General features: G+C 38.2%; 1 protein-coding gene across 1 annotated transcript in view; it reads right to left on the bottom strand.

Annotated features, from left to right (window-relative positions):
* Positions 1–6319: 6319 nt before the first annotated feature.
* The window catches only part of LOC115167342 (lysyl oxidase homolog 1), a 37497-nt gene continuing 25762 nt past the window's right edge, over positions 6320–18054 (bottom strand). The window contains exons 4-7 of the mRNA XM_029721690.1: positions 16062–16218; positions 15672–15767; positions 9451–9566; positions 6320–8090 (exon numbers count right to left, since the gene is read on the bottom strand). Coding sequence (XP_029577550.1) covers positions 8084–8090; positions 9451–9566; positions 15672–15767; positions 16062–16218 — 376 coding nt within the window. The 3' untranslated portion in view covers positions 6320–8083. The remainder of the gene's footprint in view (positions 8091–9450; positions 9567–15671; positions 15768–16061; positions 16219–18054) is intronic.

Genomic DNA, 18054 nt, shown 5'->3' with positions numbered 1-18054 from the left:
GATGTTTCAGAGATGAGGCACGAGGCATTTAAACTGTCAGGCTGTGCACTCGAGTGTGTCGTCAGTCTACTACTCAAGCTGCTTCCCAGCCTCGTATAACGCCCATCACTTTTGATGCAGAGTGCTAACACAAAAAGTGAGATGTTTGTTATGTCAGATATATACGGCACACTCTGCTCTGTATAAAATATGTGCAGGATGAGGCAGGATGAGCCATTATCAAAACAAATGAGCCAGTGACTGCAGCTGCATGTAAATCAGAATATAATCTTTTCTCACGGTTAAAATGATGGAAACAGTTTTTTCTTCTCGACTTACACTGTGCTCACTCAGTCATTGCTCCCTTTCTCTCCATCCAACCTGGACTCAGGGGTAGATGCAACATAGTAAACGGAAATCCGGGACACAAATTAGTATGATATGTATTGTATGAGTATGGTATGTATCAGTGGCGGTCTGTAACATGTCGCCCTTTCCTGCAGTCAAATGACCAAAGCGTCCTCTAGTGGCCTCATGGGTGGAATGTTATAAAAAAAATTGCGCAGCAAATCTGGTGTTTCTAAGTCAAATGGTTTTGTTATATTTCATTCTGTGATGTATATAAAGTGTAATTGTCACGTGTGCTCCCTCTCCGACCTCTAGGTCACCAGGCTGCTCGTTTTGGCGCACACCTGTCACCATCGTTACGCGCACCAGACTCCCCTGGACTCCATCACCTCCCTGATTACCTTCCCTATATATGTCACAGGTTTAGGCCACTACATGATACTAAAATGTTCACTATACCTATCATGGGGTTGCTACAACCTAGCCTATGAATGAAAGTTTACAATATAGGTGCACAGATTGAGAGGAAAATATGAGTAATCAAGGTGACAGACAGTGATACATTCAATACCACCTTGCACACTCTTGCCTGCATCTGGCTGATCTAGGGTGTAATCATTAGTCTAACAGTTGCAAACAATACTTTCTATTGGACAAATTCCGATATGTTTATTCCAGTTTCATTACGTTTGCTTCCATTTAAGAAATGTTTTTCACCAGAATCGGCGGAATTACTAAACCCCTGATCACACGCAAACACAGTTGACTTTCATAGCAGCCACATACAAACAGCATAATAATTTTGCTTGTTGTAGAATTCCTTCTCGCAACTACGCGCTCTCCACCTCTCATTTTTTATCTTCGCTTGTGGACGCTTCTGTGACCAGGAAAAAAAACCTTCCAAGCCAAACCTTCATATCATAAACGCTAACCACTACACGTAGCCTACATTGTTGTCAACAACCCGCTACAAGCAGTTTCCATGAATAAAACCTAAAGCTTACCTTGACTTGGAAGAGTTCCTGTGTTGAAAAGCCATAGCCAGCTAGCTAACATAGCATCCCTCTATGTTTGAGCCGGGTGTTTGAGAAGGCTAAACTAGCTAGCTGCATTTGTTAGATAAGTGAAAGTGAAAAAAATACAACAACATTTAGCTCTCTCTCTCTCTCTCTCTCTTGCTTCTCCTTCATTTTTAAAGAAATTCATTTGTTCAGAACTGTTCAACTGTTGTCTTTCTCTTTGAGTCAACTACTCACCACATTTTATGCACTGCAATGCTAGCTAGCTTTAGCTTATGCTTTCAGTACTAGATTAATTCTCTGATCCTTTGATTGGGTGGAAAACATGTCAGTTCATGCTGCAAGAGCTCTGAGAGATTGGAGGACGTTCTCCAGAAGTTGTCCTAATTACTGTGTAAGTCTATGGAAAGGGGTGAAAACCATGAGCCTCCTAGGTTTTGTATTGAAGTCAATGTACACAGAGGAGGACGGAAACTAGCTGTCCTCCTGCTACACCATGGTGCTACCCTACAGAGTATTGTTGAGGCTGCTGTAGAAACTTCATTGCAAAACAGTGTGTTTAATAAATTATTTGGCGACATGTAAATATATTTTAGTATAGTTTTATCTAAAGAGGATAACGTTTTTAATGTTTCCCTATTTTGATTTGTATGAAATTCGAAGAGGAGGATGGTCCTCCCCTTCCTTCTCTGAGGAGCCTCCACTGGTATGTATTAATTTGTGGATGTCCATCATCCATTTCGTGTGATATGTTATGAATTGCAATTTGTACAATATGTTACAATTTTCAATACGTATATGTTACAAATTCCAATTTGTGTCTAACACTATGGTTAACTAGGTGGCTAACATTTTTATTTATTTTACATTTATTTAACTAGGCAAGTCAGTTAAGAACAAATTCTTATTTTCAATGACAGCCTAGGAACAGTGGGTTAACTGCCTTGTTCAGGGGCAGAACAACAGATTTTGACCTTGTCAGCTCGGGGACTCGATCTTGCAACCTTTCGGTTACTAGTCCAACGCTCTAACCACTAGGCTTCCTGCCACCCCATTATCTAGAATTGGGGTTAAGGGTTAAGGTTAAGGTTAAGGTTAGGGATAGGAGTTAAGGTTAGGGGAAGGGTTTGCTAATATGCTAAGTAGTTGAAAAGTAGCTGAAAAGTAGTAAACAGTTGCAAAGACGCTAAATAGCTAAAATGCTAAAGTTGGGCTGCTAGACGTTTGTGTTATACGCAGACCCATTCAACCCGACCAACCACCCTCCTTTAGTTTTTGCCTTAAGTAACCTTCTTTCTTATGTAACCATTTCAAACGTAACATATCATACACATTTGAGTGTCCTGGATTTACATTTACTATATTACGTCTAGTCTATGAGACCAGGCTGCTCCATCTCTCCTGCTCTCATTCTTTCTTCCCTCCTTTCCTAAAGACAATCTCTCCTTTCTCTTTAACCACAGAGCAACATGTTAAACCTCCCTGAAAACAAAGGTGAGCCTTTATTCAATTGAATTAAGTTGAAAAGCACAGTAACAGACAGAAGATTAATTACCTGTGGCCTTGATGTTGTGCCACAGAATATGTGTGCAGAAGGCAGGCTCTGCAGATTGAGACCTCATGTCTGGGGGTTATTTTTTGGCACTGTCTGGTTGCATAATAATTCCTTTTCTCTCCTTCCTCTAAATTCAATTATCCTCACCAAGAGAATGCTTGAGTGGGGAGAATAGCAGTCTCAAGTTGTGTCTTCAAGCCTTGTCTCATCGCAAGCCAGCTGGTCAAATTATGTTGGAATGCTTAGTGAGCTTGTAGGTAGTTATTTCTATCATTGATCTGAGTGTAAGTAAGGGTAGAATGCTAAGGCCAAGTCAGAACACTTAGAAGCTTTATAACTGTGTCAGAGGAAGTAAGATGGTAAAGACCAAAGATGGACTAATGAATATTGATGGAAAGGAGACAGACAGGCAGAGGCAGGCAGAGATACATAGACAGGCTATGGAATGAAGATCCATGTAGCTATGACATGATTAAGTGTTCCGTGACTGGTTATTAGATACATCAATTACCTGTCCACTCCCTCTGGCCTCGTGAGAGTTTTAATAGATGGATCTCTAGGACAGTAAGCTGTCCTGTACCTCTCCTATGGGTGTGAATGGACCTCAACTTTGTCCTGAGTGACGGTCTGTGACACCCTCACAATGAGGATAATGTCAGATTTAACTCTGCAACACTGTACAGCTCATCATGTATTTTACAAGTCACTCATCACCCTCATCGACCCTCCTCACACCCACTGCTTCCTTTCCTAGAGCCTAAGAAGTACAAGACCTCAACTGATCCACATAGAGCCACGCCTGTAGCATGAGAGTTCTTAGATGCCAAAATGTGTTCCCAGTGTTTACACAAAACTGAATCACATGCCATAACTTGGATTACATTCACACTTGTCCATTTTTTATGTAAGAGCCTAGAAATGTCTACCCACCCTGTTTATAAAGCTGATGTCAAATTATGTACAGTAATTCACTGCAGTGTATTCTGTTACACGGTCCTCTCTTTCAAGCAAGCAAGCACACTCACACACACACACACACACACACACACACACACACACACACACACACACACACACACACACACACACACACACACACACACACACACACAATTATCTGGAGGACTTTTTTGGAAGTGTCTGTGTACCGTAAGGAAAAGGCTGAGAGCAGCCTGAACAAATAGCCATCACAGAGAGGAAGTCCCGTCAGAGTGGTCAGGGTAATACAGGGACAAACAGGAGGAACATAACAACCATGGAGATGACACAGGAAATATTGGACATTTTGTTCTCCGGAGATGAAACATATTTTCATTCCAAAGGATGACAATGCTTCCTGAGCAAACACCAATGACTATTGTCACCCAACGTATTCAAATCATAATTCTTTATGCAATCATGATTAAACATTGCCTTCAAGGTCCAATGCAGCCGTTTCTATCTCAATATCAAACATTTCTGGGTAACAAATTAAGTACCTTACCATGATTGTTTTAAATTAAAATGGTAAAAAAAATTGCTTCTTAGCAAGAACAATTTCTCAAGCAAGAATTTTGCTAGGACTATCTGGTCGTGGTTTGAGTGGGGAGGGGGAAACTGAAAATTAGCTGTTATTTGCAGAGAGGTATGGAACTCTCTTTCTTATTGGTCTATTAACTAATTTACCGCATGGTGATGTCACCATTGAAAGCCGAAACTCCCTCCCACCAAAACAGGCTGATATTTCAGGCGGTCTTTTCAAACAGCTCTTATACTAAAAGGTCATTGATCATTATCACTATTTCACAATTTCACAGTTTTATTCCAACCTTATAGTATGGAAATATATATAAAATACAGGTAAATCTCATTTTTGACTGCACCGGGCCTTTCAAGTATTACAGTAAAAGTAAAGTTGAAGTGAGTTTAACAGAGGACAAATCCCTGTTTTTAAAATCTTATCCTGCTGCATTAGTAACACAGGAAAAGTATCGGCCAGACTGTTACACAGGCAAACAGTCCCGCCCTCACAGTATGAATCTAGGCTGCTCCACTCTCCTGGTGAGACAAGCCTGTGAAATATCCTCAAACACTTTCACTCAGCCTCTGTGTGTGTGTGTCTGTGTGTGTGTGTGTGTGTGTGGGTTGTATCTGTTCTCTTCTCCTTTCATTCTCTTCCATTGGGTTTTTCAAAGAAACCAAATCAACTCTTCTTTGTTTGAAGAACCTTCTAATAACCCTTTCTACCGAAGGTGATTGTTGCTTTTAGGAAGTCTTCAAAAGGGTGGATATTGCTTGCTGTGATATGTCCTATACCCCCTACTCAGGCTTTCCTGTTACCTCTTGTTGCTTTAAGTGTGTATCACTAACCCACACATCTGTAGTCTAGTTAGATTGGCCTGTACTGTGGGGTCAGGAATGCTCAGTAAAATAAGCCGTAGCCCTTCAGCTTCTGTTGGAAAAGCATCATTATAGAGAAACACGTCAACCAATGCTACTTTTCAGTATTGGGGTCATTTGAGAAAGCTTTTGCTTTTTATAAAAACGGCTACACTTATTTTTGTTTCTTTACCGAAGGCACTGTGTGTCCATATCCATATTGTTATATGGACATTATGGCATTGGATGCTCATAATGATGTTCAATTGTAAAGCCGGCCCAATCGAGCTGATCTTGCAACATGTCCGCGGACAGGAGATGTGTGCTCTGTTTCAGGCTTACTAACATAGAGAGAGACTGATGACCACCAAGCCTGCTCGGAGACACAAAGTAATTAGTTGTGCGATATCACACGATGAATGCATGACACAAATGAGACAGCCGTGTCTCTTGCTTGGCCATGAAGAGCTGTCTGTATATTTGTATTCACCGTATATTTTTGTGAATCTGAAAAGGTCTGTTTTGCATTCCTGCCTGGATGCTGCATGATAAATGTACACGACTACACAGACAGGCCTACAGTAAATGCCGTAATGCATTAAACATACCGCACCTGACATTTCAGAGTAGGAAACCATAAATAACTTTTCAATATTCAAATCTCAGGGCATTTCTGAATCAACAGAACTGTTTGTTTGGGTGTGTGGCCTATTATGTGAACACTCCGGAGTAGTGGAATCCCAAACTGACCATGGAATTCTTATTTACACATAATAGGGACAATAAAATGAAGGTGCCATAACAAAATGGATGTATGTCCAAATCCTAACATGAGATACACACGCGAAACTGGAACTTTAAGTACTTTCCAGCATTGAAGTTTGGTCTAATGTTTATGTCTCGTGCATGCAGATGTCTAAAAATCTTGAATACATTTTTGATCCATTATTATCCATGCTATTATCCTACGAAAAGCAACATATTTATTTTTAACACAATGACAGAAACCACATCGGTAACTACAGCCTGTAAACAACATTCAGATGTCAGTCCAAACACCTTATCGAGGTGTAAATGTATGTCTTTATTGGGTATGTCATTTTTGACAGGTGTTCAAGAACAGAAGAATTCAAGCAAATCAACATATGCTCATATATTTAATAATACCTGCTATAATCCACAAGTCTAATAGTGTCATTCCATTGATTGAATAGAATCTTCTAATTATACTTTCCTCCTGTCTTGGTAAAAATACAATATCAAGAGCAACCAGAATACAAAGAAGTGTTGGTCAATGATAGCATTGATAGACCACTATGTACAATGTTAAAATGGTAATGTTAACGTGTAATATGGTATATAAACAGTATACAAGACTAGACTTGTTCTGCATTTGTTCATGTTCCTAAATCCTTTCTCTTAAGTGTTTTACTGTAGGTGTGTGCTGCAACGGAGTGTGTGGGAGGCCATAGTGGGCCATCATCACAGGGATGTGTAATAGAAACCGTACACTCAACTGGAAACAATAGCTCACTCTTTTAGAGGTAGGTAGAGGCGGCATTTCGGCACTCTGTCTGTCTGTAATGCCAAGCTAAACCTACCAGTGTAATGTATCACAATGATAGGTTTTTACCACATTAGTTTCTTTTTTACAGTCACTCTCTGCCACAACACACTCGATTTGAACAAATCAAAAGTTTGATCTGGATTTGCATAAAAAACTATATATGAGTTCCTGGAATTTCACAAATACAGCAACAATTCAAACACAGTACTAAAGACCCTTTCGTTAAAAAAAGACAAGAATCAAAATACAATCAATTAAAACAAGTACAGTTCTCCATAGCTAAAACCATGCATCAGTGGGTTAATTGTCATGTACATTCTTCTTACAAAGCTACAGATAACCTATTTGGCATCTGACCAGTGTTGGTAGTTAAAAAAGAACAATCCAATGTAAGTTTCATTCTGGAAAGCACCTCCTTGAAAATAAATGGCAGTTCTGCCAACTAAGCTTTATGTTTTCCTGTGAGACAAATACAAAAATGAAGGACGAGGACGAAAACTGACTTTGACGGTATTTAGAGGCGGTAACGCTCTAGGTTCTGACAGCCTCTTTATGTTGAGTGACTACTTGATGGAGACTAACGTGTGCAAACAAACAAGACCTGGCTCCATAATATTACACTATGCAAATGTACTCGGAGAATCACAATTTTTCAACCTGGCACAAAGAGGCAGAGAGAAGAAGAAAAACAACACTATAATGGTCCTGGTGAGTCACTGGCTGGGCTGCCATGTCGTACTCCCAGACAGCATGGATGAATGCACCATTTTTTAAATTTGTTGAATTGCAGTTGAGCCCAGACTCGTCTGGGACCACTAATTTCAGCACCAGCTCCATTTCACACCTTATTTAAAACTAAACCGAGCTACTCTGCTCACAGCTGTGAGCAACGTATTCACAATGTCCAAGATGTTTACTATTTCATGGACAAAAGCCTCATTAAGGCTGTCAGAGTAGAAATGAGAGCAGTGGGGTTGGTCTGGGAGAGAAGGTTATGGATAATATAGAAGGAAAACAACAATGGAGACTGTGGGAGACTGGAGTGTTGAGTTTGGTATGGTTTTTCAGTTTGTGTGCTTGTGTAAATATCCCCATGTTTTCTTCAGTGCCACTGGAACCCTTGTTCACTCTGGGCCCAGGAAACAGCACAAACAAAACAACAGCAACAACAATAACAAAATGAATTCCATTCACATTTCAATGGAACAGCACTGTCCTGGAGGACTCACCCTGGCTGGGCAGACTTCCCACGTCTGATCAGGACCTTCAGGATGGACACAGAACAAACAACACAATGAGGCGGGTGTTCATAACACAGAGAGACAGAGAGTTTACCGAACCTGTCCACACATTCTTATTAAAGGCCTTTTATGTAGACCGAGGCAAGGTTATTATAGTAAACTTAAACTGATGCTAAAACAAAAACCAATCATGAAAAACTAGTTAGAAACTGAAATTAAATAATGAACAAATCCGTTTGAAAAACTAAAACTATTATCTTTGACTCCAAAATTAACTAAAAGAAAATAAAACAATCATGAATTATGTTCAGTTAAATTTTTTCCCCCTAAACTTTGGACAGAAATCGAAGGGGGTTTTCAATGGGCTTCTCATGCTTTTGAAGTGTTTTAAAACTACTGAAATGCTGCCAGGAGATGGCGAAGTTTCAAATAGGCCTAGTTTGTGCATCACTATCACTAGCTATCACTAGCTAACAAGGAAAAAAATCGGCTAAGTAGCTAACTTGATTCTCCTTTAGGAACGGACTGGCCGAAATGTCAGATGGGCTGGTGCATTTTTAGCCCAGGGCTGATTTCTGGTCCCAGTCTGCCCCTGTTCATCTTATATGTACCACTAAAGTTAAAAAGCATTGGATTGGCGTAAACATGGGTGAGAGAGAGTTTCCTTCCACCATATGTTTTAGTACCAGTCTCAGCGCTTGAGATGGAGTTTATAATTGAAACCTAACCTAACCTATGGCCTGATCAATCAGCCCCAAAAACTTTACAATACAAATGGCTCCTATCCTCCCCACATGCTTTCTGTCCCTAACACAAAAACAAAAACTGAAACAATAAAAAAACGAAATAGCATGTTTGTTGTTAATTATTGACAACTAGGACATACACAGAGGGTATATACTGTCATTATATGTTTCTATTTCATTCCAATGTCAAATAAAACTCCACATATCACTGTTGTATCATAGGGTGACATGGTTTTCTGAATGCTTTAGCCCACTCATCATTTAATGATCTGTGTACTCCCTATATACTCCATAGAACTACAGGTGATTTACCACCTCACCTGTACATTTTCATTGCTCAGATAAAGTATGCTCTAAAGCTAAGTCTTTTTCATAAAAATGATTTATCAGTAATTCGGAGTGTAATGTAATAATACACTTCCTAATCAACCCATTGAAAGTACCAGTAGCCTTACTGCTCCTTCTGAGAGGCAGTATAAAACAGTCAGTAATCATTCATCTTGGTGACATTGATGAACATGATTCACAGAATCATTAGGTAATAAACTAAAAAACATTCGTTCTAACAGGTAGTTTGGCATAATAATGAGAGCTTGTCTTTTGACTAGTATCACAAAAGAGACGTTGCTGTACTCACTGAGATATCTTGCAGTTGGTTGTTGTGACGAAGCGTCCCGTGTAGTGGATATTACACCTCACCACATTGTTGGTGAAGTCAGACTCCAAGATAAGGTACTTGGGGTTGACCTGGAGCTGCGAGGCAGAGGAGGACACAAGAGGATACCACTACAGCTAGGCAGGTAGGAATAAAACAATAACTTACACAGTACTTTTATCCGTGGAATTCTGGGCAGAGACTGCTGGGAGAATCTTGATTTGAGATACTGTATGTGTAAATAAAACATTTGAAGTGCTGCTTAAATCATTTGTTGATGTCAATGGGGAATTGATGAGGAACTAAGATAGCTAATTTATGTGCTCTCTGACACCTGGAGTTGCATGGCAAATGGTCCAGGAACAAAGGACAATGCCCAAGGATTAGTCAGCCATTCCCCTTCTGAGGGGCCAAGAAGAAGGGGGAAGGGCTGACTAGTCCTTCGGCATTGTCCTTTGTTGTATCTATTATCTCTATAGTATCCACATATGGTTGTTATTTGAAACTTGTTCACTGAGGATAACTCTGATGCTGTCTATATATATCTATTATCTCTGTGGTTACTGTTAACTGAGGATAACTCTGATTCTATCTATATATATGTATTATCTCTGTGGTTACTGTTAACTGAGGATAACTCTGATTCTATCTATATATATGTATTATCTCTGTGGTTACTGTTAACTGAGGATAACTCTGATTCTATCTATATATATGTATTATCTCTGTGGTTACTGTTCACTGAGGATACCTCTGATGCTGTCTATATATATATCTATTATCTCTGTGGTTACTGTTAACTGAGGATAACTCTGATTCTATCTATATATATGTATTATCTCTGTGGTTACTGTTAACTGAGGATAACTCTGATTCTATCTATATATATGTATTATCTCTGTGGTTACTGTTAACTGAGGATAACTCTGATTCTATCTATATATATGTATTATCTCTGTGGTTACTGTTAACTGAGGATAACTCTGATTCTATCTATATATATGTATTATCTCTGTGGTTACTGTTAACTGAGGATACCTCTGATGCTGTCTATATATATCTATTATCTCTGTGGTTACTGTTCACTGAGGATAACTCTGATTCTATATATATATATATCTACTATCTCTGTGGTTACTGTTAACTGAGGATAACTCTGATTCTATCTATATATATGTATTATCTCTGTGGTTACTGTTCACTGAGGATAACTCTGATTCTATATATATATCTATTATCTCTGTGGTTACTGTTAACTGAGGATAACTCTGATTCTATCTATATATATATCTATTATCTCTGTGGTTACTGTTCACTGAGGATAACTCTGATTCTATCTATATATATGTATTATCTCTGTGGTTACTGTTCACTGAGGATACCTCTGATGCTGTCTATATATATCTATTATCTCTGTGGTTACTGTTAACTGAGGATAACTCTGATTCTATCTATATATATCTATTATCTCTGTGGTTACTGTTCACTGAGGATAACTCTAATTCTATCTATATATATGTATTATCTCTGTGGTTACTGTTCACTGAGGATAACTCTGATTCTATCTATATATATGTATTATCTCTGTGGTTACTGTTAACTGAGGATACCTCTGATGCTGTCTATATATATCTATTATCTCTGTGGTTACTGTTAACTGAGGATAACTCTGATTCTATCTATATATATATGTATTATCTCTGTGGTTACTGTTCACTGAGGATAACTCTGATTCTATCTATATATATGTATTATCTCTGTGGTTACTGTTCACTGAGGATACCTCTGATGCTGTCTATATATATATATCTATTATCTCTGTGGTTACTGTTAACTGAGGATAACTATGATTCTATCTATATATATCTATTATCTCTGTGGTTACTGTTCACTGAGGATAACTCTGATTCTATCTATATATATATATATATATATATATATATATGTATGATCTCTGTGGTTACTGTTCACTGAGGATAACTCTGATTCTATATATATATATATCTATTATCTCTGTGGTTACTGTTCACTGAGGATAGCTCTGATTCTATCTATATATATGTATGATCTCTGTGGTTACTGTTAACTGAGGATAACTCTGATTCTATCTATATATATGTATTATCTCTGTGGTTACTGTTCACTGAGGATACCTCTGATGCTGTCTATATATATATCTATTATCTCTGTGGTTACTGTTAACTGAGGATAACTCTGATTCTATCTATATATATGTATTATCTCTGTGGTTACTGTTAACTGAGGATAACTCTGATTCTATCTATATATATGTATTATCTCTGTGGTTACTGTTAACTGAGGATAACTCTGATTCTATCTATATATATGTATTATCTCTGTGGTTACTGTTCACTGAGGATACCTCTGATGCTGTCTATATATATCTATATCTATTATCTCTGTGGTTACTGTTAACTGAGGATAACTCTGATTCTATCTATATATATCTATTATCTCTGTGGTTACTGTTAACTGAGGATAACTCTGATTCTATCTATATATATGTATTATCTCTGTGGTTACTGTTAACTGAGGATAACTCTGATTCTATCTATATATATCTATTATCTCTGTGGTTACTGTTAACTGAGGATAACTCTGATTCTATCTATATATATGTATTATCTCTGTGGTTACTGTTAACTGAGGATAACTCTGATTCTATCTATATATATCTATTATCTCTGTGGTTACTGTTAACTGAGGATAACTCTGATTCTATCTATATATATCTTTTATCTCTGTGGTTACTGTTAACTGAGGATAACTCTGATTCTATCTATATATATGTATTATCTCTGTGGTTACTGTTAACTGAGGATAACTCTGATTCTATCTATATATATGTATGATCTCTGTGGTTACTGTTCACTGAGGATAACTCTGATTCTATCTATATATATGTATTATCTCTGTGGTTACTGTTCACTGAGGATAACTCTGATTCTATCAATATATATCTATTATCTCTGTGGTTACTGTTAACTGAGGATAACTCTGATTCTATCTATATATATGTATTATCTCTGTGGTTACTGTTAACTGAGGATAACTCTGATTCTATCTATATATATGTATTATCTCTGTGGTTACTGTTCACTGAGGATACCTCTGATGCTGTCTATATATATCTATATCTATTATCTCTGTGGTTACTGTTAACTGAGGATAACTCTGATTCTATCTATATATATCTATTATCTCTGTGGTTACTGTTAACTGAGGATAACTCTGATTCTATCTATATATATGTATTATCTCTGTGGTTACTGTTAACTGAGGATAACTCTGATTCTATCTATATATATCTATTATCTCTGTGGTTACTGTTAACTGAGGATAACTCTGATTCTATCTATATATATGTATTATCTCTGTGGTTACTGTTAACTGAGGATAACTCTGATTCTATCTATATATATCTATTATCTCTGTGGTTACTGTTAACTGAGGATAACTCTGATTCTATCTATATATATCTTTTATCTCTGTGGTTACTGTTAACTGAGGATAACTCTGATTCTATCTATATATATGTATTATCTCTGTGGTTACTGTTAACTGAGGATAACTCTGATTCTATCTATATATATGTATGATCTCTGTGGTTACTGTTCACTGAGGATAACTCTGATTCTATCTATATATATGTATTATCTCTGTGGTTACTGTTCACTGAGGATAACTCTGATTCTATCAATATATATCTATTATCTCTGTGGTTACTGTTAACTGAGGATAACTCTGATTCTATCTATATATATATATATGTATTATCTCTGTGGTTACTGTTAACTGAGGATAACTCTGATGCTGTCTATATATATGTATTATCTCTGTGGTTACTGTTAACTGAGGATAACTCTGATTCTATACATATATATCTATTATCTCTGTGGTTACTGTTAACTGAGGATAACTCTGATTCTATCTATATATATCTATTATCTCTGTGGTTACTGTTAACTGAGGATAACTCTGATTCTATCTATATATATGTATTATCTCTGTGGTTACTGTTCACTGAGGATAACTCTGATTCTATCTATATATATGTATTATCTCTGTGGTTACTGTTAACTGAGGATAACTCTGATTCTATCTATATATATGCATGATCTCTGTGGTTACTGTTAACTGAGGATAACTCTGATTCTATCAATATATATCTATTATCTCTGTGGTTACTGTTCACTGAGGATAACTCTGATTCTATCTATATATATGTATGATCTCTGTGGTTACTGTTAACTGAGGATAACTCTGATTCTATCTATATATATGTATGATCTCTGTGGTTACTGTTAACTGAGGATAACTCTGATTCTATCTATATATATCTATTATCTCTGTGGTTACTGTTCACTGAGGATAACTCTGATTCTATCTATATATATCTATTATCTCTGTGGTTACTGTTAACTGAGGATAACTCTGATTCTATCTATATATATGTATGATCTCTGTGGTTACTGTTCACTGAGGATAACTCTAATGCTGTCTATATATATCTATTATCTCTGTGGTTACTTGTGTCTGTATAGGGTGAACTCTGATTTACTATATGCAAAAAGATTTGATGTTCCTCTCAGGAATTCTGTCTTATTTACATTGGTTTCATCCCCCACTCAAGCCTTTAAATGCTGTGACACCCTGTGTAGATTGAGCCTGGGAGTGTTTAGGTTACTGCCAACTTGGTATCATTTGATTGCTCAATGGTGGTTGGTTTTGGGTTGAAAGGTTACACCTTCAGATGTTATAAATGGAATGAAATGCCTTTGATCTCTCTCTCATCCTGTATCCAGTCCATGCCCAAAAAATGGTCAAAGACTCCAGTCACCCAAGTCATAGACTGTTCTCCCTGCTACAGCACGGCAAGCGATACCGGAGCGCCAAGTCTAGGACCAAAAGGCTCCTTAACAGCTTCTACCCTCAGGCCATAAGACTGCTGAACAATTAATCAAATGGCCACCCGGACAATTTACATAGCCCCCCCCCCCCCTTTGGTTTTACACTGCTGCTACTCTCTGTTTATTATCTATCTACACGTTACAAATTACCTCAACTAACCTGTACCCCCACACATTCACTCGGTACCCCCTGTATATAGCCTCGCTATTGTTATATAATTTTCTTGAGTTACTTTTTAATTCGTCCCGTGTGGCTCAGTTGATAGAGCATGGTGTTTGCAACACCTGGGTTGTGGGTTCGATTCCCACGGGGGACCAGTACGGAATTATTTTAAATGAAATGTATGCAATCACTACTGTAAGTCGCTCTGGATAAGAGCGTCTGCTAAATGACTAAAATGTAAAATTTGATTTAAAAAAAAACTTTCGTTTATTTAAATATTTTCTTAACTCTATTTCTTGAGCTTCATTGTTGGTTAAGGGCTTGTAAGTAAGCATTTCATGGTAAGGTCTACACCTGTTGTATTCAGAGCATGTGACAAATTACATTTGATTTGGAGGAAGGTTGTAGGATCAATTCCAATTTCTTAGGCTTCCAGGCCTCTGGACTAGTAAACATATTTTTGTTCATGCTTTGTCCTGTAAATTAATCTTAGAATCTACTGTATATACTTAGAATAATGCCTTGTAATGCTTGTTAATGCTTTGTAACTTAAGCTTTATGGCTTGTAGGTGAATCCATTCATTGTACAATGTTAATTAAATACCTGCCTTTGATATAGATAATTCTCAGACCAATTCTTGCTAGTCAACGTCAACTCATTGCCTAATGCTTGCTTGTATATTTTAATTATCTTAATGGAATCAGAGAAACATTTTAATAGGATAATTGTTTAGTCTTCTTACGCATGTGAGGTATTGAGGTATTTATAATATAGCATTTATAATATCATATATACTGTATATAGACATGTCAAATATTACTGTCCACTACATGCAACCCAAGTTAGGATTTGTCCCACATTGAAACACTTGAGGTCAACACAGACAGGCAGAGAGCGATGGGACTGAATGGCAGTCAAAACTAGTAGATCGGTATGAGCCACAGTCTAGGAAACGTAATGTTTTATAGCTTTAGACAACTTTCCAAATGTAAAACTTTCCGATACATTTTTCCAGTAAGTTTTTCCTATGAAATGTTGCCTTTGGAATGTCGCCTTCCTGGAAGATTACCAAGTACACATCAGAACTTTCCTCTGCTCTTAGTCTCACCTTTAGTATGTAGTTCCCAGGTTGGATGTCTGTTATATCGATCCACTGGCAATCAATATCAGCGTTGTACGTATCGTAGCAGCCCGGACTCAGACCCTGGAGGAACATAGAGGAGAGTTATTCATGTTGAACATCAACAGACTATGCTTATAGCTCAGCACCATAGAGACGTGCCTGCACCATCTCTGACTCATAGAAAGGCTGAGTGGGGTGGAAGAATTGTTTAACAAGAGACATGTTGTAGTTGCTCGCTGAAATCTCAGATGATGACACATTGTTGCAGTACCTGGTGCAAGACCATGACACCGACTTGCCGTCGGACAAATGAATGATGCCATGCCAAGTATATTGGCAAATCTACCTTAGAGAGATATGTGTTGGTGTATCTACCTGAGTGTGAGATGTGCAGGCATAACGCTTCAGGTGACCAAAGTCACAGGTGGTGTCCTCCAGACAGAAGCTGGCCTTGTGTCCCTCAGCCACCTTCCTTCCTGTGGTGACCTCCAGCAGGTCATAGTGGCTGAACTCATCCATACTGTGGTAGTGTCTGTGGGTAGACAGAAGGGCAAATAGGTGGTTGGTTGTGCAAAAAGAGGGGAGTAAATGTCCACTTTTACCATATTAAAATGAATTTGTGACAGGTAAAAAGCGTCTGTGTGTAGTGCAGGAGAGAGAGGAGGCATGGCACAGGCTGGTCAGCAGGGGAACAAAGAAGAGTCTAATTTTAACATTTATAAATTCAGTTAATGACAGGTACAACAGCCAATACTAGAGACATGCTCAATTTGCATAAAGTACAATTACATGATAATCAGTAAACCAACACAAAACAAACTGTTTACTGCAGGCCATCATCCAAAGTCTTTATATGAGATGTGCTTGTTTATTTGAACAGCCCATTGCCCTCACCTGTCAACACTTCAACTCGGTGCAGCTTGACTGAGCATATCCCAACGTACCAAAGGAGACTAGAATGTAATTAATACCTACAACCATGCACTGATGAAGCAAGACATTAACAATCTATTGATGTATGGGGTCTCGTTAATTACTTTATATCAATCTGGAAAGTTTTAATCACCACCACAAGATAAGTGAAGGATTGAGCATGTGTTCGTGTGTGTGTGAATGTGTTTACACAGCTTTAACAGTGTTGGAATGCTGCGTTTTGCCACTGCTAGCCTGGTTACCCATGAGAACAAATCATATCCTCAGAATGGGAAATGAGTTACACCACTCCGTGTCTCAGTGTACTGCTGGTGCTGGTTCATCTGAAATCATTTACTCTAATAGCCTTGCACCATCTTGTAGCTGGGATGTGGACCAATTCCAAGTGTCAGACAGTGACCTGAGAGGGCTGGCTGTTTACTGTTGCCCTCTGCAGACCAGCATGTTGTGAATATCCTTTCCATACTAACTGTTAACACTGTGGTACTCAGATAAATCAGACAGATACTGTTACACTGTAAGGTTGAGAATACAAGTGACATACATGGGGGATTCCTTTAAATATGCATTAGAAACAGTGTTGCACAGTGAATAAGAAGGCTTCCTCTGTCTTATTCAGTCTCCTGCTGTTTGGAATAAATGGCAGCGTGGTAAATGTAAAACATATTGCATTTATTTCGATTCCCAGATACAGTAATGGCCTCGTATTTCAGCCAAGTTGGATTTCCTATGAAAGACGTCATCTGAACTGTGAATACAGCGTCTAATGGCTGAAAAGCTGGAGTGCTTTGTCAACCTATTCATCTCACATGTACTTAAATGTATCCTAATCCTAATTATTGCAATTAATCACCCTTTCTTGCAATTTTTACCAAATGTCACATTCCAGATTCCAGACACTAAGAATTTTGTCAGTGTGTGTTTTGGTGAATGTAGTGCAGGTGTGTTAAGTGCTGGAGCTGGTTCAGTCAGTTGGACTCAGACTGTATAAATAATAACCTAGTCTCCTTACCTCATGTTCCCTGTTTTAACATAGCTACAACTTTTTACTGGTGTAGTCATTAAAGATTGAATGGAGGATTGGAGGGAAAGGCAGACGGGTACTTTCCACAAATGGAGGAGGTGACAAATGAAAGAAGAAGCCATTCTTTCCATAGCAGTTGAAGATGGTAAACAGCTCCTCTCAGGTGAGGAACAGTGTGTTTCCGCAGGCTAAAAGCTACACCATGTGATTCTCTAAGGGGAATCTGCACCGACTACACAGGGAATCTGTAAACCCAGAGGAATGCACACTGCACACTGGGTATCCTGAGAGGGCATCTCTCTGCAAAACACCCTCTGTATGTGGTGTGTCTGAGTGTGTGTGTGTGTGTGTGTGTGTGTGTGTGTGTGTGTGTGTGTGTGTGTGTGTGTGTGTGTGTGTGTGTGTGTGTGT

This window comes from Salmo trutta, chromosome 29 (assembly GCF_901001165.1).
Source record: "Salmo trutta chromosome 29, fSalTru1.1, whole genome shotgun sequence".
Classification (NCBI taxonomy): Eukaryota; Metazoa; Chordata; class Actinopteri; order Salmoniformes; family Salmonidae; genus Salmo; species Salmo trutta.
The sequence above is the reverse complement of the archived record's forward strand: the minus strand, read 5'-3'. Positions and strand labels throughout refer to the sequence as shown.